General features: G+C 40.7%; 1 protein-coding gene across 1 annotated transcript in view; it reads right to left on the reverse strand.

Moving 5' to 3' along the window:
• Positions 1 to 13,218: 13,218 nt before the first annotated feature.
• cacnb2b (calcium channel, voltage-dependent, beta 2b) overlaps positions 13,219 to 20,543 on the reverse strand; it is a 33,416-nt gene continuing 26,091 nt past the window's right edge. Inside the window, exons 4-14 of the mRNA XM_072440815.1 lie at positions 20,212 to 20,351; positions 19,301 to 19,362; positions 19,185 to 19,210; positions 18,665 to 18,745; positions 17,842 to 17,900; positions 17,653 to 17,762; positions 16,863 to 17,014; positions 16,686 to 16,781; positions 15,832 to 16,005; positions 13,690 to 14,139; positions 13,219 to 13,551 (exon numbers count right to left, since the gene is read on the reverse strand). Of these exons, the coding sequence (XP_072296916.1) occupies positions 13,264 to 13,551; positions 13,690 to 14,139; positions 15,832 to 16,005; positions 16,686 to 16,781; positions 16,863 to 17,014; positions 17,653 to 17,762; positions 17,842 to 17,900; positions 18,665 to 18,745; positions 19,185 to 19,210; positions 19,301 to 19,362; positions 20,212 to 20,351 (1,638 nt within the window). The 3' untranslated portion in view covers positions 13,219 to 13,263. The remainder of the gene's footprint in view (positions 13,552 to 13,689; positions 14,140 to 15,831; positions 16,006 to 16,685; positions 16,782 to 16,862; positions 17,015 to 17,652; positions 17,763 to 17,841; positions 17,901 to 18,664; positions 18,746 to 19,184; positions 19,211 to 19,300; positions 19,363 to 20,211; positions 20,352 to 20,543) is intronic.

Here is a 20,543-nt window from a genome sequence, read left to right on the forward strand (position 1 = left end):
AGTCGATCATCGACCTCCAGCCTAGGGTGTCCTGGTGCCAGGGAGGGCGCTGCACAGTATTAGATATTGTTTTCAAAAAGATTTTTAATGAATAAAAACACCTTAGATCAGAGCTTCTCAAAGTGGGGGGTGCGCCCATTTGGTGCACAAGGAGGCGCGAGACGTTTGGGGAAATATGTGCACATTACACGTGACAGACGTGTTTTGAGCAAGCATACACTTTTACAAAGCATACAATTTCACATAGATTTTGAATTTCTAATGTCTTTACATTTTCTATTAATGTCCTATAGTGGACTAGTCAAAAGAGAAATGACACTTGTTGAATTTTGATTTTGTGTTGAAAGTGAATTTAACTTTTGGTGCACGTTTGTGTGTTGAATATGCAGGACTGTGCACCTGGGCTCCAGAGGTCGGTGCAGATGTGAATTGGATGCTTATTAATGGACTTAACATGGATCCCCCATGGCACGGGCCTCAGTATGACCACACTTTAGGGAATAATCAAGGTATTTCATACTATATGTATTTATGTGTTTGTATAGTTGTATGTTAGTCTAGATTCCCTCAGGTGTCTTTTTGCTGGGGCTTTGGATGTGCACAGTTAATGTTAAGTGTTTTAAATTGACTCACCAGAAGCGCACATCTCTGCAGCCGCTGGCAGCTCGCGAACACTCGCATAAAACCCTGGAGGAAGAAACATGGCGATAAGCTTCTGTAGTTTCAAGGTAAAGACCAAGATTTAATGCACATTTTTGCATGGAATTGATAAAAATCCCTTCCTTGTCTTTAATCAGAGAACTATGCATATTACTTGCCTGACACGCCAGCTCCGCCCACATTCTGTTCAAATGCGTGAGGGTCTGGAATCCAAGTCAGAGCCAATGAAGTCGTCGGTAATCCATTTACCTATCCAATCCCAGTCGGAGGTTTTAACGCATCACACTGAGATACGGAAGTGGCGCTTTCCACCCCCGTTCCAAAACATTCAAGATGGCGGACCCGGCTCGTAACCCGGCTCGTGACCCGGCTCGTGACCCGGCTCGTGACCCGGCTCGTGACCCGGCTCGTGATCGAGTGTTTACTTCTGCTCTGGCTTCGGTTTGAACAATCAGGAAAGTCCGCTCTACTCGCCGTGATGAACGTGCGTTAGATGCGGTTATAAGAAGGGCGTCATCGCGATTCAGGAGATATTTTCTGCGTTCAGGGACGGATAACGCGGAACACGCCTTGTTGACATGGGCTACGTAATATCCGGTTAAGCGCGTCGCGTTTTTTGCGTCACTTCTGGGTTTATGTGATTGGTTCTGTCTCTGCTCTCTAAACTCCGCCCTAGAAATTGAAACGCAGCGGTCGAGCCCCACACACAGTTTTGATAAGTAGTTTGCCAAAACGTGTTGGGAATGGCTGGTCAGGCAAGCATACTACGGTTATTGTTGTATGTTTTTTGTTGCACAGTACAATGTATCACACAGGGACTGAGCCACAAATGTGATTTGGGAATTATAATATAATCAAGAAATATTGTAAACGAGAGACGGTAAAATGTAATGCTGTTCTGAATAAAGATGATTTCATATGGACAGACAGGATGTGCTCAGCGGAGTCGATGAATGACAAACAGTTACTGGAATCTTGCTTCAGTCTTAGTTCCAAGTAGCTGACGCCTCACCGTGCTCTGTCCTGCACGTGTGTTTGTGCGACTCCACCGCCCAAAGTGACTGTCATTGTTCTCATAGTTACACCAGCCCGAATCTCCAGTAGAATGTTGTAGTTAATTGTATCAAACACTGCGCTGAGGCCCAAAGGAACCAGGCTTGAGACCAGTCAATAGTCAGCAGCTAATAACAAATCATTTTAGACTTTACTAATGCAGTTTCAGTGCTGTGGTGGGCTCTGAATCCTGACTGAAAAACTTAGATGTCAATAGAGCTGTTTAAGACTAAAGGAAGATTTTAAATAGGTCTGTAGTCTACCAATAGGACAGGATCTAGGTTAGGCTTTTTCACAAGTGGTTTAATGACTGCATGTTTGAAGGACTGTGCAACATAACCACTTTCTAGTGACGTTTTTTAGCTTTTCCAAGCTTTTAGGGATTCTTCTGTGTGGGAGCGACGAAATGGTCTTTCTAATTTTCTAACTCTTTGTTAATATGAACGCAGTTCTTCGTTAATCCATGGGGAAGGGCGTTTTGGCCTAACGACCTTCTGTTTTAAGGAGCTGCAACATCAAGTGCAGACTTGAGGGAATTCATGGTCAAGTCGACAAATTGGTCACTTACCCGGAGACTAAAGCTGTTCTCAGCAGGATCACATGACATGTCACTGAAAATTGGCTCTATTATTTCTTTGAACTTTGAGATTGATTTTTCAGATATTGTCCTTTTCATTATAACTTTATTCTGTGAGGCTGGATAATCTTTAAGAATAAACTGAAAGGTAATTAGGAAATAAGACATGATATGATATGATATGATATGATATGAGGTCACTAATCTCTATTCCATACGTAAGGACAAGATCCAGAATGTGCTTATAAGTGTGACTCCATTTTAATTACATTTTGAGCAAAACTAATTCTGTCAAACAGGGTGCTGAAGGCATTACTGAGAGAGTTATCACTCATGTTCACGTGGATATTGAAGTCTCCAGCTATGACTACTTTATCCCAGGCTTACACCAAGTTTAATATAAAGTCAGAAAACTCTGTTTAAAACTCTGAATAGGGACCAGGAGGTCGGTAGATAACTATGAACAAAACTCCTTTTTGGTTTTTCATATTTGGACTCGTGATTGACAGCATGAGGTTTTCAAATGAGCTAAATGCATTGTTAATTTCAGGACTTGTGAGTCGGCTTGAGTGTGAGATTACTGCCACACAACCAACTCGACCTGTGCTCCTGGAGGTCTGAAAGTGAACATGGGTGGGTGGGGTGGACTCATTTAGTCTGACATAATCATCTTGTTGAAGCCAAGTTTCAGTTAGAGCTAGAAGATCTATATTATAATCACTAATTAATTCATTAAAAGTGATTTGGAGGAAGCAGTCCACATTTTATATGCTTATTTATTTGTTTATCTGTGCCATTTGTGAGTTTTATTTTTCTTAAGTTATTTGGTCTGACGTCTGTCTAGTTTTCCTGAGATTTGACTTTTTGGCATTATTTGGACGAGGGACAGACACAGTCTCTATCTGGCTTGAATCTGAACACATTTGTGACAGAGCGAGTGAGAGTTCAGGGGCAGAGGAGGGTCTTACACTGCTGCTCTGCGCCCGGGGCTCCTCCCTGGGTGGTCACATCAGGACACAGGCCAACGTTTAACACGTGACGATTTAGAACTGCTCACAGATGCAATACAGTCCTTTTGGTTACTGTCATACTTTATATTGTGGTCGATTTGAATGCAATGTTTGATTTGCTTAATGGACTGGAGTGGACCCATAAAAACACCTGTAGTGAAATAAATGCTATAAAAACATTTCTGTTGCAAAAATCAAAATCCAATATATGTTCTGGGTTAGGGTTAGGGTAAATTTAATAAACTAATTTATGAAAAGATTGACATTGAGGTTAGGGTTAGACGCTGAATCTTAAAGGCGTAATGGACGATTTTTCGAAGATTTGAGAACTCAAGCGCATGTGCACTCCCCCCTGTGGACGCACACAAAAGCCTCGTTGCTACAAGTGCAATTGTTTATTAGCGCGACGGATCGCATGGCATCTCTTGTCTCCCGTAGATTTCCGTCTCTTCTGAGCCAGCTTGAACTGTCTTTCTGTCTTAATTTTGTCCTGTACACTGAGAGAACTATATTATGATAGATCAATGCGCTTGGACACAAACATGCTGCTCTCCTGGGGACGAGCCGCACGCGGCTGCAGGTGAGCAGTAGGTGAGTTTTATGATTGATACGTGGCAGGACTAATCGGCAGTCCACGCCACGAGGAAATAAGACTCAGATTTGGGCCAAAAAATCGTCCATTACACCTTTAACTTGAAGAATATAAAACAAATATATTTACTTTCCCCCTCCTGAAATACTTATTTGTGTCAATTGCAAAATATTACAAAATGTTATCTTTATTAGATTAATAAAATAAATATTAGATTTATTGTTTTCCTGCATATTTGATTCAATTAAGTGTATTTACAATTTTTACAAGAGAATTAAAAGAATTGTTGATATAGTTAAATCTTTACTGTAAATACATTTCTCTGTAATGCAGTAGCGTCTATACTTGAATTATGCTGTGCTAATTTGTCTTGTTTGATACATATTAAATCAGGGGTGTCAAACTCATTTTGGGCCGCGGGCCGAATTTCGATGCTCAGGCTGGGTCACGGGCCGAACATAACGTAAAACATAAAACAATAAAAAATATAAGAAATAAATAGCTTTATATAGCCTATGCTGTTTTTGAAGCAATTACTGGATTGATTGAAATAAATTACAAACACGTTTGTTCTCATAAACTGAAATGTATTTAGAAAAACAAGTGTCATTTCACCAACACTGTGCATCAGTTTATGTGCATTACAACTTCAGACATAAACATTCTATTGTTAAATAGATTGTTAAATATTGTTAAATAGGTATTTGGAACTGAAAAATATTGTATCTGACTTAACAAAATAAACTTCTCAATATCTAAAAAAACCTTTTAAATGTACTAACTAACATTTCTACGTCTGTGTAGTTCTCTGTAGTTCTCTGTAGTTCTCTGTAGTTCTCTGTAGTCATCTGTAGTTATCTGTAGTTCTCTGTAGTTCTCTGTAGTCATCTGTAGTTCTCTGTAGTTCTCTGTAGTTCTCTGTCGTCATCTGTAGTTATCTGTAGTCATCTGTAGTTCTCTGTAGTTATCTGTAGTCATCTGTAGTCCTCTGTAGTTCTCTGTAGTTCTCTGTAGTCATCTGTAGTTCTCTGTAGTCATCTGTAGTTCTCTGTAGTCATCTGTAGTCATCTGTAGTTCTCTGTAGTCATCTGTAGTTCTCTGTAGTCAACTGTAGTCCTCTGTAGTTCTCTGTAGTCATCTGTAGTCATCTGTAGTTCTCTGTAGTCATCTGTAGTCATCTGTAGTTCTCTGTAGTCATCTGTAGTTCTCTGTAGTCATCTGTAGTCCTCTGTAGTCCTCTGTAGTTCTCTGTAGTCATCTGTAGTCCTCTGTGGTCATCTGTAAGGCAAGGCAAGGCAAGTTTATTTGTAGAGCACATTTCATACACAAGGCAATTCAAAGTGCTTCACACAGCAGGAAAAATGCATTAAAATCACAAAGAAATTACAGAAACAGAAATACAATAAAATTAACTAAATTAAAAAATATCAATCCAACTGATTGTCTAAACTAATAAAATCACAAACAAAAGAGAAGAGTGCAAAGAAAAAGCTTAGATTTGAACATTGTCAGAGTAGAAGCCTGTCTCACATCTTCAGGAAGACTGTTCCAGATTTTAGCTGCATAAAACTGAAACGCAGATTCCCCATGTTTTGTCCTGACTCTGGGCACCAGCAGGAGGCCGGTCCCAGAGTCCGAGATGGTTCATATGGCACTAACATATCCAAGATGTACGTTGGTGCTAGCCCATGCAGAGACTTGTACACAAGCAGAGCTGCTTTAAAGTCTCTTCTCTGAGCCACAGGGGGCAGTGCAGAGACCTGAGAACAGGATTAATGTGATGGTACTTCCTGGTTCTTGTCAGGACCCGAGCAGCAGCGTTCTGGATGTACTGCAGCTGTTTTACAACTCGTTTGGAGAGGCCAGTGTGCAGGCCTTTACAGTAGTCTAATCTACTGGAGACAAACGCATGGATAAGTCACACTAAATCTGGTTTTGACACTATATTTTTGATTTTGGCAATGTTTTTTAGATGGTAAAAAGCTGCTGATGTTATTGATTTGACGTGGCTATTAAAGTTCAAGTCTGAGTCCATTATTACCCTCAGATTTTTAACTTGGTTTGTAGGTTTTAGAGCGAGACTCTGGAGGTGACCGCTAACACTTTCTCTTTGTTTCTGTGGGCCAAAAACGATTATTTCAGTCTTGTCTGAGTTCAGCTGGAAAAAGTTGTTTTGCATCCACAAACTGATCTGTTGGATGCAGTGACAGAGTGAATCTACTGGTCCATATTCACCTGCCGACAGTGAAACATAGATCTGAGTGTCGTCTGCATAATTGTGATAGGACACATTTTCACTGCGTATCAACTGACCTAACGGCAGCATGTAGAGGTTGAACAGGAACTGACCCTTGGGGCACTCCACAGGTCAGGGTCATGTGGTCTGAGACACAGCTACCAATTTCAACAAAGTACTTCCTGTCTTCCAGATAGGACCTTAACCAGTTTAGGGCAGTGCCAGTGATGCCCACCCAGTCCTCTAGTCTCTGTAAGAGGATCCCATGATCGACAGTGTCAAAAGCAGCACTCAGATCTAACAGAATTAAGACTGAGGCTTTGCCCGTGTCAGTGTTCAGGCGGATGTCATTTGTCACCTTGACAAGAGCAGTCTCAGTGCTGTGATGAGGTCTAAAACCTGACTGAAAAACACCAAATGAGTTGTTTATTAAGAGGAAATCTGTGAGCTGTTGGTAAACAACCTTTTCAAGGACTTTGCCCCAAAATGGCAGATTAGAGATGGGCCGGTAATGACTCAGTACTGCGGCATCAAGACTGCTCTTCTTTAGGAGAGGCTTTATGACCGCAGTTTTCAAAGACATTGGGAATGTTCCAGATTGAAGCGACATGTTGATTATGTGAGTGAGTCGTGCTAACAAACTGTTCAGCACAGACTTTAGAAATCTGGTGGGTAACACATCGAGGCAGCATGTAGATGAACTCAGACTGGTGATGATCTCATGGACAGTTTTGTCAGTTACTGGTGCAAAGTGAGTTAGCTCTAAGTGTCTTGGTGGTTTTAGGGTAATTTTTTGTATTGTGGGATTTATAGCATTTTTAATGCCCTGAACTTTGTCATTAAAGAATAATGCAAACTCATTACACTTGGATGTGGAAATGAGTTCTAACGGCAGCTGAGCTGGAGGGTTTGTTAATCTGTTTACTGTGGCAAACAGGAAATGCGAGTTGTTACTGCAGCTTCCAATTATTTCAGAAAAATATCTTTCCCTAGTTCTACATAAGATTAGGTTGTACATGTTCAGCTTCTCTTTGTAAATCTCTTTTTGAACCTGAAGCTTTGACTTGCGCCATTTCCGTTCGGCCCTGCGGCACTCCCTTTTCTGTGCCCTGACCGAATCATCATTTCTCCATGGCGCCTTCTGCTTATTTTTAACCATTTTAGCCTTCATAGGGGCGATGGTGTCCAGAACATTCAAAACACTAGATGTAACAGAGTTCAACAAATCATTTACATTAGAGACATTTTCAAAGTTTATCATTTCCATAAACAGTGCACCTGTGCCATCACTTATGTGTCTCCTCTGAACAACTGCAGGACCAACTGGTGGTCTGGGAAAAACAGACAGGTCAAAGAAGACACAGAAATGATCAGACAGAGCAGCATCGATCACATTAACATTTGAAATATTTACCCCCTTTGTAATTATGAGATCTAGAGTGTGTCCTTCGCTGTGGGTGGGGCCTCTCACATGCTGAGTAAGACTGAAGGTTTCAAGGACAGCATCAAGCTCTTTAGCGTTTCTGTCACAAATATTATCAACATGCACATTGAAATCACCTGTAATGACCAAACCATCAAAGTCTGTGCATACGACTGAAAGCATCTCAGTAAAATCATCAATAAAACTTTGGCAGTGCTGGGGAGGCTTGTATGAAACAATGAAGAGAATGGATGAGACCGTTTTAGCTCCATTTTAAAGGATACATACTCAAATGATGAAAACACCCCAAAAGACAACCTGCGGGTAATTATTTCATCTCTAAAGACAGCACAGACTCCATCCCCTTTTTTGTTTTCTCGTGTTTCAGATTCAAACTTAAAGTTGGGTGGAGCAGATTCTATCAGAACTACATTTCCTGTGTTTTTGTCAAGCCATGTTTCAGTTAAAAACATAAAATCAAGATTATAAGAAGAAATCCAATTATTAATTAAGAGAGATTTGTTACATAAGGATCTGACATTTAGCACAGCAAGTTTCAGACTAGTTTCAGTGAGACTGGGCTTTATCTTTTCACAGGGAATATGAATCACATTTCTCAGATTGGGCCTGACTCGCATTTTGTTTTTCCATCTGTGTGATGATGTGACTACAGAAATAGCACTAGGGGGGGCTCTTTTTACATAGGGCCCCGGGTTGGTTTGATTTTTAATATGACAATAAGTCCCGGCAACGCTGAGACCCAGTGCATCCTAGCTATGGGAGATACCAGGTGAAAGGCGAGGTTGGATGGGTGGTGGGGCTTTTGTAGCCAAGGAGAGTTTGGGACCAGGTGAGAGGCGAGGGGGGATGGGTGGTGGGGCTTTTGTTGGTGTAGTCGGCTTGTGCAGGGAAGAGTTGATAAGTATTGACATAGCCCTTGCTATATTGGGCGTGAGTGGAGCCATCTTAATGCCTGATTTGATCAGACTTTCAAAATGGCTGAGAAGGCCCATGGGTGAGAGTGGAGATGAGAAGGAGAATGATGAATCTTTAGTGGGAGTAGATGTTGCAGGGGGAACCTAGGGCTGGTGTGAAGGCAGGGGCGATGACAGGGATGTTGTTGGGCTTGTCACAGATGGGTCCAAGGCCTTTGAAGATTGTTCCTTTGCTGGAGGCGGTGGAGGTGAATGTGGAGCAGCTGGAGCTGAATCCTTTGCTGGTGGTGATGGAGCAGCTGCTGATGAATCCTTTGGTGGAGGCTGAGGTTGTGGTGCTTTTGATGTTGAAACATTGGCTCGGTCTCTGGCTGATGGAGCAGGAATTCTTCTCTCATTCCTCTCTTCTCTAACTATCTGCTCAGGACCCTGTCCAGGCCCAGTTCAATACCTCAGAGTGTGGAGCAGGTTCTCTGTCAGCACCCTCACTCCACCTCTGCATAGGTGGGGGCCATTTCTCTTAAACAGGTCCTCTCGTTTCCAGAATAGATAGAAGTTCTCAATGTAGTGTAGTCCTCTCGGGGCACACTCTTTGGACAGCCATGTGTTCAGCTGAAGAAGCCGGCTAAACTTGTTTATCCTCCTGTCGATGTTTGGAAGAGGTCCACTTTATCAAGCACGTCGAATAACTTCAAGAAGTCTTTTTTCAAAACTTCAGTCTGTTCCCGCCGCATGTCCACTGCACCCACGTGCACAATCAGCTGTTTAGCTCCTCCATGCTTAGCCATAATATTTGGAAAGAGTGACGTTATCTCAGAAACAGTGGCGCTTGGAAAAGAATGTGTGTTTATCTTTTCATGCGTCACGTGACTTATCGTGCCGTCTCCAACCAAAACAATCTGCATGACCTTGGCTCTGTATTTTGGCCACGTCATCTTTCCTTTTTTCATTTAAATCTGTAGTCATCTGTAGTTCTCTGTAGTCATCTGTAGTTCTCTGTAGTCATCTGTAGTTCTCTGTAGTCATCTGTAGTTCTCTGTAGTCATCTGTAGTTCTCTGTAGTCCTCTGTAGTTCTCCGTAGTCCTCTGTAGTTCTCTGTAGTCATCTGTAGTCCTCTGTAGTCATCTGTAGTCATCTGTAGTTCTCTGTAGTTCTCTGTTGTCATTTCTAGTCATCTGTAGTCCTCTGTAGTTCTCTGTAGTCATCTGTAGTTCTCTGTAGTTCTCTGTAGTCATCTGTAGTTCTCTGTAGTCATCTGTAGTTCTCTGTAGTCCTCTGTAGTCATCTGTAGTTCTCTGTAGTTCTCTGTAGTCCTCTGTAGTTCTCTGTAGTTCTCTGTAGTCATCTGTAGTTTTCTGTAGTCATCTGTAGTTCTCTGTAGTCCTCTGTAGTCATCTGTAGTTCTCTGTAGTTCTCTGTAGTCCTCTGTAGTTCTCTGTAGTTCTCTGTAGTCATCTGTAGTCCAAAAAACAAACACGTGGAGTGTTTAAGTAAGGAGGTTAAGTTACGCCTCTGGCATTGAAAATATAGAATTGAATATAGAAGTGCATGAGCCACAGTGTTCCATCAAACCAAACTCTTTTGTCAAATCGTGGGCCAAATATGTACAAAATAAACAATAAAAATTATAAGAAATAAATTGCTTTTTTACAGCCTAGTATTAGTTGTGGAGACTGTTGCACAAATGTGCAGCAGGTGAAAGACTGAGTTCATATTCATGCAGCAGCAGGAACAGGAACATGGACTTTTGATGTGATTTCTGATGTGAAATGTTCATATCACAGACGTGTTTCTGCTCAAACTCAATTTGAGCCCGCTATTTTCATAGTTTAAGCTGATCTCAGCGACAAAATGATTAATGTAGTGACTCAAATGAGGTCATCGTTTTTGTGTTCACAATCACATTAGTGTGGACACAGTCACATTAGTGTGGTCACAGTCACATTAGTGTGGACACAGTCATATTCTTACTTTATCACACTCTGACCTGTGTTTTTACCTGCGGCTGATCTGTCCATGTTTGTAGAGGATGTTTTCCTCACAGAGCATCATCACAGAAGTTTGTTTTCTTGTTAGCTCCAGATTAGCTCAACAAATTACCCAACATCCAAAGAACCGTCTCCTTTCTTTCTTCCACGCGTTTCCCAAAACACACTTCTCTGTCCTCGCTCAGACCTCTGCTCTGAGGTGCGTAAGTGCTGTAAAGTGCGCAAACGCGCGTCTTACCTCTCTCAGCACTTCTCCCTCAGCAGTACACACTGCAGTGAAGAGCCCTAACCCTGACCCAGACCCTAACCCTGACCCTGACCCAGACCCTAACCCTGACCCTGACCCTAACCCTAACCCTAACCCAAATAGCCTAGCAGTTTCGGATGCGCGCCGCGGCTCTGTAGACACTCCCTTTTATTAAATGTGCATTGTGTACTTTTTGTTCGCATGCACTTCAAATGTTGTAAGTAAATGTATTGTTGCGATTTTACAAATACTACATAGAACACACTATTACTTTGAATATTGCTACTCCAACAATTGTTTACCTGCTGCAGATTTACAACTTTAACATGTCGGTATAAACAACATATGCAATCTAACCACCAATTTTTGTATTTGTGGGAATGTTTTGGCTAAATTGTGGGAAAAAATACAGGCCACAAATTAGAAGTACTTCCCCCCCTGTCGCCGGGGGACCTCTGTACATTTTAAATATATGTCCCCATAACATTCTTAGACACCGTGCATTGCCAAAAGTTTAATTGTCATTCTCAGTTAAACCCCATACAAAACAAAAACTGAAAAGAACATGTTAAAAGAACATTTCAATGTTTCAATGCTGTCACACATAAAGTCCGACTTGAGCATACAGTGTTGACTAACAAGGCATTTATGACGTATGTACAGATGCAGAGATTGTAATAAAGCAATACATTTTTACCACCAAGAAAATGCATATCCAGCATTTAGCCAAAAGAGTCATCAAAAGTATTCATGCTTCAGAATAAATACTGTTACACCAATTATAAAAAATAGGAAGCACCTTTGAACCTCCCTCTAGAAAAATACTTTCATCAATGTGTAAAAGAAATCAAATTAACAGTGTTATGTGATTTGAGGAAAAATATGTTATACAAGATGAAATAGGACCAAATATAATATTAAATGCCTTCACTTTTTTGACAGTTGCCAAAATTAACAACCAATTTTTATTATTACCGGTAAGAAGTAGCTTTGGTATAAATTAGACAAAGTAACATTAAAATATTACTAAAATATTGACTTGGTTTGGATGTCAGTTATAACTTAAGGGAAGTTACAATTGTATAATATATTTACTATCTTAAGTAAATGTTTCTTTCCTTATTTTGATGAACGAGAAGCAGACAAAATACAAATACTGAATTTTCTGTGACAGAATTTGTGCAAATATTTCACGCAACCAAAAAACAGTGGCATATTTCATTATTAGGATGAATATTAGGGACAAGGATAATGTAATGGGATAAAAAGATTCAAATGAAAGTTAAGCTTTGTCAGTGCATGAGAACACAATCAGCAGCACACGTATATTATTACTCAATTCGTTCTTAAAAACAAACCAGAGCTTTTAAATGCCATTGTTCATTTTATGGTTACTTTCCTCTCATGGTTGTCGTGAACATATGGTTTAGTTCTCGCTTAATAAATGTAGAGAATGTACCACTTTCTTATTGGTCCTCATTCAACGTAAGCCTGAAACTAGAATGAGAAAAAAAAATCCTATAACGCGGTAAGTCAGTACATTTTAGTTGTAACTTTTCGGGTGGACAGTACACCTGCTTGTCTCCATGGAGAGCACATTTTGAAGTGCCATATGTAGCTACAGAAAGTATCAGGACAAACAGTCAAATTTAAACCACTTTATGCCACTGACGCAATAACCTTAAAGCACGAGAATCCCAGTAAATGCTATTGAAATGTGTACGATATGGTAAAAATAACTCGAACTTTGATAAAAAATAGAGCAAAATTAAACACTAAAATGTTGGTCCGTGTCAATAATGAGTCATAGAAGTAACTTACATAACCTCCACCAAAAGAAAACCAAAGAATTGCAAAGAAAGAAAACCATGATAAAGATTTTCCTTCATTTATCATGTAAAAGGTGTATACAGTAAGTTGATTATTATTATTATCGTGAGAGGCCTAATTGCCGTGCCTTGAATGCTCCACAGCGTGCACTTTTTTTTAGCAAATAAAACTGTAATTAGGGTTGTGCAGTTAATTTTATTTGAATTGAGACATTTCCAAAAGGTCAATGATCAGATTGGGTGTTTTTAGTCGAGTGTTCCACAGTCAGTAAAAGCAAAACTCGGAGCAGACTTCTGACTTTGGGGGAAGAAATGTGACTATTTTTTGTGTTAAATTAACATGATTAAATTTTTGTTTTGTTTATGTTCAGGAAATAAATATTAAAAGTTGTTTTCATCAGTTTTAATATTATAAATACAAATTCAAATAAAAATATGATTGAGATTGTTCAATATGAGAACCAACAAAAAAATCATGTTAATAATGTTTTCTGGCTATTGGTTTAATGCTGTACAGTGGAACATTACACGCAAGACGACGACATCTCCATGGAAACAAGCCGTATCTAAATAAGTGACATAGTGCACTTTAAACTTTTCAACGCCAAATTGCACAACTTCTCCCACTTTATAGTATATTTTTAGACGATCGCAGCCACAGAACGCAACAGAATATAAAAATCCCTGGTTTGTTTAGAAGACAAAGTTATGGTCAGTTGTGCCATTGCCGCGCCTCCCTCTCCCTCACTCTCGCCTCCCTCTCTCTGTCCTTAAACCTCTCCCTCTCTCTGTCTCTGTCCCGGTCCGGCTGGTGGTCCCGCTCGCGGTTGTGGTAGCCGTGGTGAGAGCCGTGGTGGTTGTGGCCGCTGTAGTGCGTCGTTTCCGCGCCGTGCTGCTTGCGTGGCGGGCCTGAGTGATGCTGGTGGTGGTGCCTGTGGTTCCGGTTGCGCTCGTTGTGCTCGTACTCCTCGCCTCGGTGCGCGGCGTGATGCGGGTGATGCTGCGGCGCCGGGTGATGCGGGTGATGCTGCGCCGGGTGATGCTGCGCGGCGTGATGCTGCGGCGCGGCGTGATGCTGCGGCGCGGCGTGATGCTGCGGCGCGGCGTGATGCTGCGGCGCGGCGTGATGCTGCAGCGCGGCGTGGGCGTTTCGAGCTTGCTGATGCCGCGTGTGATTCCTCTGGTGGTGGTGGTGATGGTGCGACTCCTCGGCTGATCTTTCCTCCGTCGCCGGGCCTCCAGTTTCGGGTAGTTGCCTCCTCGGAAGTCTTTGCGTGTGCTCCCGCGCGGGGTCCGGAGCGTGCGGGGGAGAAGAGCGTCCCGGCTGCGTTTGTTGGCCGTTGCCGTGTTCGGTCCGTTTGTGGTGGTGGTGGTGGTGGTGGTGCATGTGCGAGGGTCTCTTTGGTTCGGACCGCAGTAGTCGCTCCTCCTCCTGCACCTCCTCGTCGTTGCTGGGGCGACGGGCCGGCTCGTGCTTCGGGTTGTGGTGAGGAGCGGCGGAGGCTGAGGGAGCAGCGTCCTGGTCCACGTGCTGGTCCCGGGACCCTTTCCTCTTGGAGGCCACCGGTTTCTTGTTCTTATGCTCGTCCTGGAAGACAGAAAGTGGTCAATGACAACGTTTCAAAAGGCATAAATAGGCCTTTAAAAGTTTGAGAATAAAACAAGTTCTAAATTCCTGAATGGAGGTGAAAGTGAAGTGCAACATAATGTGATTTAAATGGAGAAACTGGGATTAATCACAGAATATTACAAATTATGAATAATCAAGGTGGGTGTGGCAAATGAAAATCCCTCTGACACATCCGAGTGATATCAGAGCCTGGTTTAAAGACTTTTGGATTTAGTAATAGCATTATAGATGGCGGCAAAACCCTAATTTTTGTTTTACTTAACAAATACTTACATAAATGTTGACCACACAATTGTTTTTCATTTTATCTACTGATATATCTCTAACTTATCTCTAACAAATTAAACTTATGTGAGACATTTAGGCAAGATTTTTTCCCCCCGTTCTTACCAAACTAACTGACATTTCTTTAATTTTTTAAATATATATTTTTTTTCCAAATTCCGTTAAAGTGGTTAATTAATGCTCTGTAGGCCGATGTGTTTAGCATCATCTTTAGCTTGGCACAGTCTGACTCTTTACTCATGTGTAGAATAAACAGATAATTCACATCTAGTGTTACAACCCCTAAAGTACGGTAAACTATTACATCTCAGGTTACTACAACTAAAGGGGCTGACTTTGTTCTAGTCACAGGGATTTATCTCTCACTCACCACTCCATCACTTCTTCATCTGTCCATTAGGAGGTGATATGAGGAAAGATGACATGAAAATGGGTAGAACAATCACAATGAAAGTTTTCAAAAATTTTCATAAACACAGATGAGATGATAAATGTTGTTAAAAAGGGATGAGACGAGATCTTGCAAGCTCAAAATGCCACAGGAAGTGTCCGTGCGGTGTTTGCCCCACTGTGGTTTCCATCCGACTGCTGAAGAGTGTAATAATCATAAAAATGTTTTGGTGCAACCACAGTTTTTACTGAAAATAATTAACTTGTGTTTCATATCTTCTCATGGACTTTGTCTCTCATCTCATCCCGAAAGCTACAGTGCATTTATAAGTGCTCAAATATCCCGGTTATGATTTAAAAAAAGAAAAGAAAAGTAAAATGGCATGTCCATGTAAACGCAATATCCTGATTTCAATAACCCGGTTATGATGGTATCCTGAATCTGAGAAAGTGGGATACTTATGTTCAGCTAGTATCCAGAATACTGTGGCATGTACACGCAGTATCCTGATGTCCCGCACTGTTGCTGTACTGAGCACGTGCCAACTCAAGACATTTGGGAGCAGCAGCTAATTACCCCAAATGACTCAAACCTCTACAGAGGATTTTGCATGCATAATATTGTATCATTATAAAACAATAACGCCATCTACTGTACAAGACAGCCTTTTAACAACAAACTGATTCCTGTGGGACTCTGAGAAACGCTTTACATTCTTCTCTTTACACTTGAATATATTTTGTCCCTTTGTTGTTAGACAGTGTAAACACGTGCCAAAAAGCCATGACTTAGGAAAGCTGCTGACATGTTTAGCTCTTTGCCATCATCTCTGACATAGTTGCCATAGTTACCACTCCAAATATCCAGGATACTCTGTAAACAGCATGTAAACGCCATGTCCACAATAACCGGGGTAAGGCTCATAACCGGGACACTGCAGCGCATGCAAACACACTCAAGAGGCGCGCTGGTACCGGCACGGCCGTGGGGCAGGTGGGCAGCGTGTTCTCGGCCAGCGTGGCCACCAGAGCGTTGGCCGGCTCCATCTCCGGCGGGTGCGCGGCCCTCCAGTACGACTCCAGGAACTCTGCCATGTGCTCACAGGCGTCTGTCAGCTGGTTCTCGTCCAGGATCACGTCAAACCATTCCTACCACAAAGATATTTATTTCACTGTGTGTGGCACTCTGGAAATGGCTTTTGTTAGTCAAATAAAGTGGATTGGATATAAAGTAAAATGAACATCTATTATAAAATTAAAAAACGAAAAGAAAAGAGGAGGTAAAAGTAGACTGGTTGACAATACCACAGTTGTTGTATTGGAGATATATAGAAAACTATCACGTATACTGTCTATAACCATAACAACTATTTACAAAGGTTGCCAAAAACCTTGATTAAAAATATACTTTTGAACCTAATTTTGTAATATTTTAGGACTTTCTAAATAATTTCAGGTACAATTAGGAGAACTTCTTCCTCCAAGAAGGTGGATTTAAAGTCCAACCGATCCAAACACCAAACCATTTATGATGCATAAGTAATCTACAAACATTCAAGCACAATTGAAGAGTTAATTTGCAAAATATTTTCTTTTTGTTACCATCTTCTACAGATAAAAGGGAAATGAAGTCAAGTGCAGACAACATTACAGAGAGAGTAAACTACAATGCCCAAGTTACTTTTTGACATGGTACTTATCTGTCTTTTTGAAAATTACCTCTTCAATTTTACATCATGATCCTAAATACACAGTTAAATTCACAGCCACTATTTTTTATAAAACGTGCTAGGGTGTAGTGTGAACTGTGTCCACTAGAGGGCACTCACAGACGGGCACTGGGCGAGTTTGTCTGCTGCCACTAACTGTACATTGAGGTGTTTGGTTTGAGACTTTCCCCTGGTTTTGATCAGCCTGGTTAACACCTACAACAGACACAAACCAAACAGAATGAAGTCATATTGTCGTGATGTAAAATGATGTGTTATTGGTGCAGGCTGCAGTACCTTTGCAGATGAGATCTTAACGTAAACGAGGATTGGGGCCAGTGATGTTTTGTTCACTTGAAGCGGGTTGTTGATAGTATCTGCGTCCAGGACGACAAGCTGCATACTGCGGGCCAACTCGAAGATCCGCTCCACCTCGCCCTGGATCTGAGCTGCAGAGGAGACAACGTGATATAAACACTTAAAAGTAGTCCAAACGTGCAGTTCATAGAGAAATTTTGTACGTACCAGCAGCATCTTAACAGGGCACGAGAAAAAGAAAGAAGAAAAAGACAGAGAAAACGTCAATTCTCACACATTTAATCTTATTTCCACAAAGTAAAATGCAAGCTGCGCTTCTTTAATAATGCACAAATGATCAAACTAAATAAGGGGCTAAACTGAGTCTCAAAAAGGAGTAAAAACAGGTGTAAACCAGAAGAAAAGAGACAATCTACACTTTATATTCAAGCCACATCCACAATAAGGCAGAGATACAAAATAAATGTATCACAAAAGGAAATTAAGACTAAATCAGAACAATTTCCTATTATATATATATATATATATATATATATATTAGTATTTATATGACAATAGCTGCCATTAAATCACTACAAATATAGCAGTAAATAAGAGCAAATACAGTCAAATAACTATACATAAGAATTCTTGTGTTGAAATAAGCTATTACTAAGCTATTACTTTTACAACTCTGCCTGAAAGTAAACTTTGGGAGGAGACGTTTAGACCAAGGTCAGACTTGCAGTGCAGTGATTACAAATAGCTGGCAGGCTTTGAGGCGCTGTACCTAAATTGGAGCGCGTATTGGATCGGTCCATTAAGGCCTTTTTCCCAGGATTGTTGAGGATGGATCTTTTCGCCAGGGAAATGTCCGCTGTGACTCGCGTGATTGTTATCCTGAAAAAAAGGTAGAGAGCGTTAATGCGCAGCGAGCAGTTAGTGACACGTAAACGTACAGGAGCGGCGCTGAACGTACCTGCCTTCAAACCGGTGCTTTAGATAGTCAAACAGTGCTTTTTGCATCATGTCTGTCACCTATGCAGAGGTCAAAGGTCAAAGAGACAAAACCTCAAATAGCTCGTCAAACAACATCTGCTGCAATAATAATTATGGTCACTTTTATAACCGTATCTTTCAAGGTTACACTTAAAAGTTTTTAATTTTCTACAAAAATGACAGTTAGACACTTATAATCCGGTGCACCATATGTATGAAAAATTATTGAAAATAGACCATTCATAGATAGTGAGCCTTATAATCCAGTTGCGCCTTATAGTGCGGAAAATACGGTATGGTTCATGCACGACAGCTGTTATCAAACCAAAATGACACACAAATAATGTATGTATGTATTTGTACTCATAAAATATCCAAATTCTAGTTCTAACAATCTCATAGGAAGTGTAGGAATGGGCTAAGATCCAGAGAAAGCGTAGTTCCACAAAGCTGTGCTACAACGACAGCAAAAATATGAACGAAAATACAAAATTGTGAGGCTGAAATCTTGTGCCGTCTCAGTTTCGTGGCCCCAATCTCGTGGGAATGAATTGAATAATAATCTCTGCCTTATTGTTAATCAGAATTCCCACAGCAGACTTAAAACCGTCCCGCAAAAGCTGCAGTTTTGGCGACGTTCTGACCCAGCTGTGAAGCGAAAACATGTGCCCGTTTTCTAGTTTATAACACAACTGGATTGATCGTTCCAATAGTTCCATAACGATGAAGTAATTAATACCATTCACTGCATCTCTCGGCGGTCTTAATGTGTGACTTTGTGTATTTCCTTCACAGACACCCACCTCTAAGCCTTTCAGCGAGGGCCCCATAAGAATAACGGGGCGCATTGTAGGCACTACATCGTACATGGACACGTGCTCCCCCTGTGGACATTGAAGGAAGTTCATATTTAGAATGAGTCAGACTTTACAGCACAGTAATAGCAATAATACAGTGGGTTTGAAACTGTTCACATCAAGCAAATACCATCAGAAATAAACCAAGTGCGTAACAGGACTGTTCTACGTCCGAGCAAAGGTGAAAGTGGGTCTAAATTAGGACTACACCGTTGTTTTTAGCCCAAAGCAGGACAAATCATTCATGGAACTGACCCAAAATTAAACAAAGGATTGACGTGCAAACTGTTTTAGAACCACTGGCATGAAGGAAAGGAAAACGCAGGGTAACAGGAGGTCATTTATAGCTGGAAAGTTAGGATCAATATAAAATCACATTGTAGAAAGGTATAAACGTCTCTTTTTAATCACCACTTAGTTACCATCCCATCAACAGTGTCATAATATGTATTTGATAAAGACTTACGGGTTTCTTTTTCACTTGCTGTTGTGCTGTTGACGAAAAGAGAAAATATCAGCACATTTTAGACCTCGATGGCCTTCAAATATGTAAAGGTATAAATGATCAGAAGCTACACTGACCTTGTGAAGGAGGAGTGTACTTCTTTGAATTCAAATCTTGATCTGCTTTAGATGCAGCTTTACTGAAATGGGAATTATTCAAATGCATTTTTATTTAGCCGTATATATATTATTGAAGAAATTCCTGACTTGAATACGATCTGAAAATGATCATACCAACAATACTAAAATGATAAACAATTTTACTATTACCGTTTATTAATTAAATACTAATTTCTAGGCGTTTTGTTTGGGGTCAATCTGCAATCTCATCTGATTTCTACTGAGTAATCTTAGGGTGCGTCACGTTAGCCCATGGCAACAATCCGGCATGTTCATCTGCACGCCATGTCCCCACCAAATAAACTTATAACAAAAATAATAACACTTGCTTTGTTCAAATTTGAGCCTAGATTAGTCCCAATGTAGTGTTGGTTTGTTCCAGTTCGGTCGAGGTTCACTTGCGATGTTTGTTTGTCCCAATTTTGTTCCAATTTTCCTCTGGTTTGTGAACGCACCTTAGACGCCGAATGTTTGGAGTTTGTAGCAAAAAGATTCAGTTGCATTATTCATTATTATTCGTTATGATGGTGTTTTGTGGTTTTGAGAGTGCTGGTCCCACTCTCATAGACAAACAACTATACCAGAGTAAATAACAGTTAATACAGTCAAGAAGATTAATACAAAAAAAAAAATTCACCAAAACTAAATTAAGTTCTGTATAATAAATAATAATAAAAATAAATGAAATAATAATGATAATAATATAATAAATATAATAATACAAATTACATAGTTTAGTTTTGCGTTCAACCACAAACTGCGCCCTTGAGAAGGCTCATCAGCACATGGTCCCACCCAATAAACAAACAATGATAATACTAATAATACTAATCATAGTAAAGAGTCACGAAGTGAGAGTAAATACGTACGAGGCTAAGGCCTTGGCAGCCTTCCTGGCCTGCACCTCTCGTCGGATCAGGATGGTCTCCAGATTCACCGGACTGGGAATAAAACCCACCACGCCATCCTCCTTCACCGGCCGCCCGAGCCACCACTCATTGCTAAACTTCTACCTCGAAAAAAATAAATAAAAAAGATTACAGGTTATATTTTGTTCAATGCAATAAGTGATTGAATAATTTACGTATACATATTCACTGAAAATAGTATTAGTTGAGGTTTAACTATCAGACAAATGGAAACGTCTGTGAGAAATATCACCTTCTTCACCTTGTTTACAACATAATCATTTTATTTTTGA

The sequence above is a fragment of the Eucyclogobius newberryi genome, unplaced genomic scaffold (assembly GCF_026437365.1).
Source record: "Eucyclogobius newberryi isolate DKJ021-1_F unplaced genomic scaffold, fEucNew1.0.hap1 SCAF_12, whole genome shotgun sequence".
Taxonomy (NCBI): domain Eukaryota; kingdom Metazoa; phylum Chordata; class Actinopteri; order Gobiiformes; family Gobiidae; genus Eucyclogobius; species Eucyclogobius newberryi.